Source organism: Phocoena sinus, chromosome 2, assembly GCF_008692025.1.
Source record: "Phocoena sinus isolate mPhoSin1 chromosome 2, mPhoSin1.pri, whole genome shotgun sequence".
NCBI classification, from domain to species: domain Eukaryota; kingdom Metazoa; phylum Chordata; class Mammalia; order Artiodactyla; family Phocoenidae; genus Phocoena; species Phocoena sinus.
In genome coordinates, this window is record NC_045764.1 from 102,834,956 (window position 1) to 102,845,326 (window position 10,371).

Genomic DNA, 10,371 nt, shown 5'->3' on the forward strand with positions numbered 1-10,371 from the left:
CTTCTTCCGCATTCTGCCTGGTCCTACAGCTCATATACCTTCAGTTCAAATCAGTGCCCCACACACCTCCCACCGCAAGGGTAAACTTGAGGCAGTTTCTCAGGTGACTCTGGGTGCAGCAGTACTCAGCCCTCTAGCCAAAAAGAGAAGGAACTGATGTCCACCCTCATGTTGCAACGTCTTCCAGAACCCCCAGAGCCTTCAGCTGCCTAATACAGCTGCCAGAAAGATAGCTGGTTATAACATGGAGAGGGCCATGGAGTCACAGGAACCGTGTTGAGTCCTGATTTGAATACTAACTTTATATCATTGTACCAATTCAAATTCCTCTTCTGTAAAATGTAGAATTGGACTAGATTATCTCTTAGGACTTCAAACTCTAATCCTATGATTTTATTCAAATAAAATAAGTGGCTTCTTGCTGGTGAAGCCTGGATGACTTCCAGTTTCTCTCCCAAGAGGTAACAGAGGAGCTGGCAGTACAGCAGCTCAGGAAGGTGGAAGGGAAGCTGGCTTCACTCACTACCCTATCTTTCTCCATGGCAACAAACTCTATGCCTCCTCCCCCAGACAAGAGCCTAATCTCAGGTCTTAATGGACAAGACCTCCTGTAGCTGGTCAGAAAGCCTATAATGGGGAGTCCAAGAGTCACCACTAAGCTTCTTAAATAGGAAATAAAGCTAGGCCCCTTCAAGTCTTGGATAAGAGCATAGATCTGAATATGTGTAAGTAATGGGTGGAGAAGCAGAGGCAGGGGGCAGCAGAGTTGGAGCAGGAAAGGCCATAACCTCACTTTATTTGTATTTCCTCCTTACACAAAATCATCAAAATAGGAACAGAGATGGGCAGAGAAAAGGGCTGAAAAGTTGTTCAATCCACATGTTCTCAGGGCTATCCCAGGGAGCACTTGAGGCTGAGTGCCTGTTGGAGTAGCCACAGATTCAACATGAATTCCTCATGCCCTGGCCTGAAGTCTTCACAGATTGGTGGCGTGAGCCCTGCAATTCTCATCCTTTGCCCATCTTGATGTAAGGCAGGAAAGTGGACTGAAATGCTCCTTTCTGATGGGCAAGGCAAATCAGAGCCCATGGTGTACTGCACCTTCTGTGCTACAGGAGCAGAACCTGAAGCTGCTTCCAAGGTTCTAGACACCTGCAGGCAGGGCTAGAGGCCAATGGTGTAAGAGCGGCCTGTGGGGTTGTGAATAGCAGAACAGACTGGTGCTGTCACAGCCCACTCATACCACACCTTCTTGGAATTGCTGCATCGCCAGAAACGCACACAGATGGTCTGGCCTTCACGCACGGTAATGGGCTGCTGTAAGAAGAAAGACATGGAGGTTCAGGGTGGAGCTAATGAATTTTATGTGGCAATGTACTAAGCTAGGTGTGGAGATAAAATGATCAAATGACGTTCCAACCCTCATGAGGTTTATTTGAAGTCTATCAGAACAAATAATCAGAAATGAACAGACACTGAACAATTAATCAAAAGTGGGATGAACACTGTGAACAGGGATTGGGTGCTATGAAAACACCTATGAAAGTTAACACTAACCTAGTCTACAAGGTCAGGGAAAACTATCTGACAATAAGAATGTTTAATGAGACTTGGAAGATAAGTCAGCTGAGTCAAGAAATGAGCCAAGAACTTTACAGGCAGAGGACAAAGGTGTGAAACCACGAGGCAGGAAAGAACATGGGGCATTAGAGGAACCAAAAGAAGGTCCATAGGACTGAAGCAATGTAATCAAAGGACAGTGGCTGAAAAGGCAGGCAAAAACTAGATCACACCAAGTCTAACAAAGATTTAAGACCTTATTGTAGGGCAGTGGAAAAATATCGAAGGGTTTTAAAAGCAGGAGAGAGATAGGATCAGATTCATGTTTTTAAAAGATGACTCTTGCTCCAGGTAGAGAATGGACAGAAGAATAGCCAGAGTAGGCGTGGGAAGCCAGGCAGAAGGCCCCTGCAGATATCCCAACATCTACAACAGGATCCAAGAGCACGTGAGAGCAGTAGAACATGGGTCACAGACAAGCATCATCCTGGGAGAAGGGAAGGGGCAGAACACCAATGACAATAGTTACTCTTTAACCCAAGGAGCCTTAAAGGTGATTCCTACCTTAATGGGGAAGAGGATGGGAAACCATGAAAACATCCCAGGAGAGTGAGTCTCTGGACGGATACCTAAGTGGACAAAGTAATTTAAAAAACTGAGTATAACTGATTCACTTTGCTGTACACTGAAACTAACACAACATTGTAAATCAACTATACTCCAAAAAAAATTTTTTTAATTAAAAATTTAAAAAAAATTGAGGTCTCCATGACTCTGCTTTTTGCCTAGATTGAGGAGAATCTCTTCTGTGAACACAGAAGCAAGTAATCAAAGATCCCCATTCACTGATTCCTGGGTTCCCTGTGACTCTAAATGAAACATGTACATACGCTACCCGAAACATGTACACACACTGCCCAGGTAGCATACTCTTATACTCCCCATCTACTGCCCTAGACACTTACTCAGAGTGATGTCCTGATAAAGCACAGTCTCAAAGTAGCCTGCAAAGCCATGCAGCACTGTGTTCACCTCCACGGGAAACTCCAAGGTGCAGTAGCGGTTGTTGTCAATCATAGGATCTGTCAGGGAAGAGCGGTGTGGGTGATGAGCGGCCAGAAACCCTAGACAACTTGGTAAAGCATGAGCAGGAACCAGGAAAGGAAGCCCTGATAGAGACCAGATAGAGCAGACTCAGGACAGCAAGGGAAGAAACCAGGAGGATGAGCTCTCACGCAACCAGTCAGAGGACAGCCATGCAGGAACCCACCTCTGTTGGGATGGCTGAAGGTAAAACAGGGCTGGGGTGCAGACAGCTGGTGGAAATTGTGCAGTCGTACCACATAAGGCATTTCAAACTGGGCCTATCCCGAGAGAGAACAAGATCTGGAGAAGACAGGCAAGAGCTACCTAATTCCCCAGGGAATGCAGCTCAAGCTTTAGGGACACAGACAAAGATAAAAACACAGGGACTTCCCTGATGGTCCAGTGCCTAAGACTGCACTCCCAATGCAGGGGGCCCGGGTTCCATCCCTGGTCAGGGAACTAGATCCCACATGCCGCAACTGAAGATCCTAGCACACGGCAATGAAGATACCATGTGCCGCAACTAAGACCCGACGCAGCCAAATAAATAAATATTAAAAAAAAAAAAAAAAAAAAGAAAAAGATAAAAACATAGTTTCACTTCAATTGCTTTCCCACATCCCCAACTCCTTCACCTCTTCATCTTATCCAGTGGAAGAAAACACTTATGCTGACAGAGAAAAAGAAAAGGACTAAAGAGAAAAGAGTCCTCCAGAAGAGAGTAGCTCTTTACCTCAGGGTCGCGGTCCTTTTCCCGACAGGCTCGGACCTCATTGTACAGCTTGGAGGAGGAGATGGGAGCTAGAAAGGAGGTGTACTCCCCAGGGATGCTCACGCCATCATCTGCAGAGCGGGAGAGTCACATTAATTCCCAAGGGATGCAAATGGTGCGTCTGTACTGAAAGCTCAGACCTCCCATATCAAAATAGACCCAGGCAGCTCCATGCTATCACATTCCCAGGCCAACCTGCTCCTAACTCCTGCCCTGAGGGATGCTACTTCTAGGTTAATTTAGAGTCACACAAGAGTAAAACTGGAAGGAACCCAAGGTATTTTAATCTAGTGGTTCTTAACTTTCTTTCCTTTAAGATCCTAATGAAAGCTAAGCCCAAACAAAGTATATATGTCAGCTTAGGAAGTCTACAGATCTCCGATTAAGAGTCTCTGCTCTAAAAAAAAAAAAAAAAAAAAAAAAAAAAGAGTCTCTGCTCTGGTCCACTCCCCTCATTTTACAGATGTGAATACCGAGGTTCAGAGAAATTGCTTCATTTGCTAAGGGCACTGACCCAAGTCTGCCCTGCCTTCCCTAAACTTTGTAACCTCCTCTAGGCTGCTGCCACACCCACCCCTCCCCAGTCCCATCCAGCCTTCCCAGTTGATAATCCAATCCCCTTACTCAGTACACCCCAGCCTGGAGGCACCTTTTAGGAAGTGCTGGGCTCCATCCAGGCATTCCGGTGACAGCTCATTATCAGCGAAGGACCCCAGAAGCTCACTGACAATGATATCCGCTTTCTCTGGAGCCACCCATTCCCGCATATCCGATGAGACTACTGTCACCTGGCTTCCCCATTCTTCAAACTGCCAGTTCTCCAGCCTAAAACAGAGATGATACAAGTGAGGATAAGATAAGAAAAACTGACACTGGGGACAAACTTTCCAGCAAAGAAGGTTGCTACTCACGTCACCACAGCATTTGGGTTCTTCTCCACAGCGTACAGCTTTATCCGCCGGTCAGCCTGCTTGGCTGCCCTCAGGGAAGCATTCACCAGGGGCCCCCGGCCTGCTCCCAGCACCATCAGCACTCTAAGAAAGAGAGGGAGGAGTCAAGCTGACTCTGCATGTAGAGAGGCAGGCATGCAAATCTCTGGAATCATGGGGAGAGCACTCACTGGACATTGGTGTCCTTCTCTTCCTCTGGCACTCGGTCTAACAGACATTTATAGATGGCCTGGGGGAACGAGGGAAGACCTCATGGCTATAATGCCATCCTCACCCAGGTCATCCCGGCCCTGTGCTTGACCCCATCTGGGACCCACACTGTACCTGCTGGTATTGAGAGTATTTGATAGGGTCCTTTTCAAACACTTCGTATGTCTGAGATTCCAGATTATCCATCAGTGGCTGATGAATGAGAGGAAAAAGGCAAAGTAAGTTAGCCAGTTTCTGGCAAGGACAATGCACCAGAATACCAAAACCTTCCCACTGCCTCCTGAGCTTTGGTAGGATTTTAGGGCACCTGCTCTCAAGAGACATTTCCTCCCCCCACCTCCTTCCTCTCAGTGTACTCCAGACCCACCTGGAGTGGGGATTGCAGGTAGTCTTCATAGCCCTTGGCAAAGAGTTCGTAGGCATTGGGTGGAGGTCGATTCTGGCTCAAGTATTCCAAGTACTGGAGGTAGGAGCAGAACTCTTTCTCTGAGTGGTGGTTGGTGCCTGTGATGATGAACTGCACCTCCAACTGTGAGAATAAGTCAGCCCATCAGACACAGTCCTTGTACCAAGAGGGTATTATTATGGTTTATGGCCAAAGAGCTCTAGCATAAAATAAGGCCCAGATCACCAAATACCAACAAAAGCATCAAGAGCCCTCCTATGCCACATAATCATCATCCTGGCTCAAGAGGCCCATGGATTGTTGCTATGACTTTTTTTTTAAAATTTATTTATTTTTGGCTGTGTTGGGTCTTTGTTGCTGCATGCGGGCTTTCTCTAGCTGCAGGGAGCCGGGGCTACTCCTCGTTGCAGTGCACGGGGTTTTCCTTGCAGTGGCTTCTCTTGTTACAGAGCACAGGCTCAGTAGTTGTTGTGCACGGGCTTAGTTGCTCCGCAGCATCTTCCAGGACCAGGGATCGAACCCATGTGCCCTGCACTGGCAGGCGGATTCTTAACCACTGCACCACCAGGGAAGCCCTGTTGCTATAACTTCTTAAATGAAACTTTCTGCAAAGTTTTCATGAGATCTGGTTCCTTTTGAAATGTTTCTGGGCCCTCTACTGCTATTTGCGTTTTTGCATCCAAGACCCCCAACTTTGCCGAAATTGCTCTCCAGAAACTAGAGGGGCAAAGAACCCCACAGAGGGAAAAAACAAAATAAAACAAAGAACACCCCATCATACATATGTGAATAAGGCAAGAGGATTAGCTGCAGCACCTTTAGAACCCTTCTACTACACACCTTGAGGAGTCGGAAGATCAGCCTCTGGTGCATCTTAGAAAGAACAGGAAATCCCTTCTTATTGGTCAGGAAAATGCTGGTGGGGAGAATGGCTGCTTTGATGGGCTCCCCAAGCCACCGATCAATGACATGATTAGATGGGAGGTCAGCACCAATTTCGAGAGCTACACAAGGGAAAAGAAAGACCTGTAAATCACTGATAGGTCAGAAGCCTTTCCTTGCTCTTTTGTGCAAGATCAGTCTACTCCTTAAGAGCAAGGCAGACCTAAGGCACAGAGAAAGTAGCAAAACTGCCCAGCAGACAAGTGTACATGAGACCCCTGATTTTTGGTCACAGAAGGTCAGAGAATGATAACCTATCCCAGGATATTTGTGGACTTACCCACCGCAATCCTCTTGCTATAATCGCACAAGGTCCGGAAGTTGTGCCACCTGTCCAGAGTCAAATACAGAAAAATACAGTCAAATACATATGGCCCACCAATCACCATACCTCAAGGAGACCTTCCTACAGGTTCCACTCTGTACTTCCCTCCACCCTAGCCTTTGCCCTGGTACAGCAGCAAAAGGAGACATACCACATCCATGTCTTCTCCTCTCCACTGTACTCCTCTGTGTGTGAAGTTGGCGCATTCTCAATTATATCATCTCTCAGGTCCTCTGGTGCCACCAATGGCACCCGCATCCAGAACTGCACATGAACAATAAATAGGTTCTGTACCCTATTTACAACTGTTTTGAACTCATTGGGTCCAGAAAGCTTCCTTCAACTAAACAGATCTTGATCCAGATTTCAAATTACTCCCTTTACATGCTTTTCCCAATTTGTGATTATATGTGTGTGTACATGTATCTTGTGCATATCCTTAAGTAAGTATCTGCCTTGTCTTCTATCTGAATAGTCTATATATTTTATAACTCTCTGCTTACCACTTTTAGTTTTGGGTAGGCAGTAATGACATTTCAATTCTGCCAAATCCACCTTTTACTGAATGGCTAGGAACAAGAAGGTACTTAGCACAGCCTGACTACCATAATATGCAGCAGGAAAGGAGGCCCTCAGCCATACCATGGAGGAGTGGTGGCCAGTGTGGATGTGGTTGGTCAAAACTCTCGCCAAGTTTGTGTTATCTTCCTGATTTAGGGGCAGCAGGAAAGCTGGAAGACCCAAATATGCCCCAAAATTCAGCTCCTGTAACATAGCCTGGAATGGAGATCAAGAGAAAAAAGTTAAGAGCAAGCAATTCAAATAGCTTTAACTGCATTATATTAGATTTACTAAATTATGGAGGGGGAAAATACTACTCTCCCCATCCAGCTTGTTTACAGACCTGATCTTTAAAAAAATTCATTGAAGAGGTCAGTCTTACCGCCTCAGAGTTCCTGCGGATCTTTTCCACTTTTGAGTCTGGACGAATCCATGGAGAAAGCTTTCCCACAATTAGTGTATTCCAGTCTGCACTCCCCCACCCAAGAAAGACAAAGACTGAATGAGGTTCAGAACTTTACTCATTCAATTTCTAGTTCTTAACAGGGACTAGAGAGTTAGAGATGAGAGACAGACTTTTTCTATCACAGATACAGGACAGGAGAGCCTGACGCAGAATAGGGAACTAAGGCTTTCAGCAGGTAAGCAAGGAGAGAACAAGAGTTATCTATATCCCGGGGGGAACCAATATATCCAAGTCAAGAAAGGAAGAGAAGGAAGGCACTGATAAAGCATAAGTTGTTATTGCCTCTAATAATTAAGGGGTATGTGGGATGGTCCCTACCCCTTCCTGACAGCAGTAGGTCTGATCGTGTCTGGGGGCCCGGCCGATTCTTAGCAGGTTCCTGAGTGAACTCCCTCTTGAAACGCGGGTGGAACACAGGCATGCAGAGGAAATCAAACCTACAACCGCGACAGACCCAGAATCGTCATGTAAAGACAGCAGCCCAGACATCCAAGCAATTGGACTAGGCTATCTAGATTCTGCACAACCCTTTCAGCTGCCGTCAGTCACCAGACTGGACTGCTGAATTCAGCCCACCTTGGGGCATATCACTTCCGCTGCACTGTGCCTCAATTTCTCCCCGGAACACAGCCATGGAAAAGATGAGTAAAGAGAAACGATGAAAATCCACACCACGTGGACTTTCTATTCTGCTGTCACTGGTTTTCCAAGACTGTCACATCCAGATCTGCACCAGTACTGCACAACTTTCCCCCCTCAAGGTTTTTCTCTCCTCTCCCTAGCCCCCTCTTACACTCTCAGACGATAATCTCGCTCGCCATGGCCCTGGAGGTCTGTACGCCCCCTGTGTGAGTTCACCTGATAACTCCCCTGACTTTGGGGTTCAGTGACCCCACGCCCCCAACAAGTTTTTTTTCCTCTCTCTCACGCTCCAGGGCCCGAGACTTCTCCCCTCCAAGGACTAATGGTTTCCCCCGCCCTCGTCGTATCCACTCCGACCCCCTCACCCCTGCCTCTCGGGAATGACTGGTCTGCGCCTCTCTGTCCCCGAGTTCGGACCCCGCATTCCGCTCGCAGAGGTCCAGGCCCTCACCCCTGCTTGGCCACAGCCCCCAGTGTGTCAGCTATTTCGGGGACGCAATTCAGGTCCCTCCCGCTGGACACGCGACTTCCACTGGCACCGCCGACCGCCATCGCCGCCATCTTTTCCCTCGCGCTGTCCACGCCGAGATTCCCTGACACTAGCAGCCAATCACAAAGCCGAAAAAAAGCCCCCAAAAGGCGGGACGAGTCTCCCTAACAACCAAAGCGTCTTCCACGGCTCCGGAGCTGGAGGAGGAGGGGTGGGGAGTGGCCCTTCCCGCCAATCCGCGGGCTGCACAGTGACGTACAGCTTGGCTCCGGAAGAGTCACCAATCTCAGGGTCTGGTTCTTGACGAACTTCAATCTCCCATAATGCTCCGTGTACTCGTAGAATTCCGATAAGAGACTACACGTCCCATGAAACCCTGCAGTATAAAACCCTGCAATATAAGCTTGAAGTATCATCATTGAGAGCTGCGAAATTGTCTCAGGGCCAGTGGCGCAATGGATAACGCGTCTGACTACGGATCAGAAGATTCCAGGTTCGACTCCTGGCTGGCTCGAAGGGACAGGTGTTTCCTTTATTGCATCCCATGCAATGGCTCGAAGGGACAGGTGTTTCCTTTATTGCATCCCATGCAATATGGTCATAAGCAGTATTTTGAAAATCTCCCCTTCTTTCTTTTTTAAAAATTTCCTCATTATCTCTCGCCCTCATTTTGAATCTTAATTTTATTGCGTTTTGCAGCCGTTTTATGTCAGCTTTTCCCCTTACCGAATTCAAAGGTGATTCTTGTGTCACTACTTAGGTCCATCCGAATCCTGAGAAAGCCGGGTTGATGGCTGGGGTCTTTGTGTGGGCCTTAGTGTATTTTTAAATAGATTGTGGCAATTCAGCCACTAAGTCTTTGTGATTCTATATCTCAAACACAAAAAAAGTAAACAAACACCTAAACACACACACACTGAGGATAGAGAAAAGGAACCCATGGTGAGGAAATATAGTGAGGAGAGAGGAGAAATGAACTGCCTGGCGGAGGCCTGAGAGAACCTCTACATTTTCCTTTGTGAATGCCTGCTCCAGGGGTGGAAAAGAAGGAAAGGAAAGCAAAGAAAGACGTAGAAAGGGAATACCTGAAGGTAGGGATGCCAGAAGTGCTGAGGGCCTGGCAGCAGGGTTGGAAACAGAACACAATACAAAAGCCCCGAGGCAGGAGGCGTTGACAGAATTTAGGGACCGACTGACAGGGAGCGTGATAAAGGGAAGTCTGTGGGTGATAACCCAGGGTTCTGGCCTCTGTAGAAGCTGGTTTAGGGGAATCAGGGTTTGGGTTTGAAAATGCTGAATTGGACGTCTAGGGGGCGCTGTGTAATAGAGAGTTGGATGAACAGTGACCTGAACCAGACAAGATTTGGAAATCGCCGTTAGACAGGTAGTGACTGAAGCCATGAGACTGAATGAGATCACCGTAGCCCGTAGGGGATCAGAGTTCTGAGAAATACGGAACGGGTGGATAGGATAAGCTATAAGGAGCCCGAGCAATGTAAGTGCCCCAAAAGGATGAAGATTAGAAAGCTAAAGAAGAAAATGCCTATGAAGCCTAAGAGAGTTGGAGGTGATTTTGTCCCATCTTCTTCTTATTATTACCAGACTTTCTTTTTTTAAATACATTTATTTATTTATTTATTTAATTTATTTTTTGGCTGCGTTGGGTCTTCGTTGCTGCACGCAGGCTTTCTGTAGTTGCGGCGAGCGGGGGCTACTCTTCGTTGCGGTGCGTGGGCTTCTCATTGCAGTGGCTTCTCGTTGCGGAGCACGGGCTCTAGGTGCACGGGCTTCAGTAGTTGTGGCTCGCGGGCTCCAGCAGTTGTGGCTGGCGGGCTCTAGAGCACAGGCTCAGCAGTTGTGGCACACGGGCTTAGTTGCTCCACGGCATGTGGGATCTTCCCGGACCAGGGCAGGCGGATTCTTAACCACTGCGCCACCAGGGAAGCCCCTAGACTTTATTT

General features: G+C 47.5%; 1 protein-coding gene and 1 non-coding gene across 5 annotated transcripts; one reads left to right on the forward strand and one right to left on the reverse strand.

Moving 5' to 3' along the window:
• Positions 1-766: 766 nt before the first annotated feature.
• Positions 767-8,666, reverse strand: PRMT5 (protein arginine methyltransferase 5). 4 transcript variants are annotated; one of them, XR_004348704.1, is made up of 17 exons: positions 8,372-8,666; positions 7,597-7,715; positions 7,195-7,280; positions 6,894-7,028; positions 6,403-6,515; positions 6,207-6,256; positions 5,825-5,988; positions 4,946-5,107; positions 4,693-4,770; positions 4,539-4,597; positions 4,330-4,452; positions 4,068-4,243; positions 3,380-3,489; positions 2,831-3,169; positions 2,526-2,642; positions 2,125-2,189; positions 767-1,317 (listed from the first exon to the last, which is right to left on the reverse strand). XR_004348704.1 is itself a non-coding variant. In XM_032624591.1 (17 exons), exons 1-17 carry the CDS (start codon positions 8,479-8,481, stop codon positions 1,165-1,167), a joined length of 1,914 nt encoding a protein of 637 aa, XP_032480482.1. In that variant the 5' UTR covers positions 8,482-8,663; the 3' UTR covers positions 767-1,164. The 4 variants fall into 4 exon arrangements, 3 of the variants coding, with proteins under 3 accessions (XP_032480482.1, XP_032480483.1, XP_032480484.1); XM_032624591.1 differs by having other exon boundaries at positions 2,831-2,924; positions 8,372-8,663; XM_032624592.1 differs by having other exon boundaries at positions 2,831-2,924; positions 8,286-8,496.
• A 185-nt stretch (positions 8,667-8,851) lies between these two features.
• TRNAR-ACG lies at positions 8,852-8,924 on the forward strand. Its single transcript has one exon. It is a non-coding gene; the product is annotated as a tRNA-Arg (tRNA).
• The last annotated feature ends 1,447 nt before the right edge of the window (positions 8,925-10,371 follow it).

Bases quoted from the DNA above. Each gene is read 5' to 3' on its own strand.
- PRMT5 (XM_032624591.1), bottom strand. From the start codon at position 8,481: ATGGCGGCGATGGCGGTCGGCGGTGCCAGTGGAAGTCGCGTGTCCAGC. The intron at 5,108-5,824 runs GTGTGTAGTAGA...TTATTCTCACAG, and splicing joins TGATCTTCCGACTCCTCAAG to TTGGAGGTGCAGTTCATCAT. The intron at 2,643-2,830 runs GTGGGTTCCTGC...CTTCCCTGACAG, and splicing joins CTTCAGCCATCCCAACAGAG to ATCCTATGATTGACAACAAC.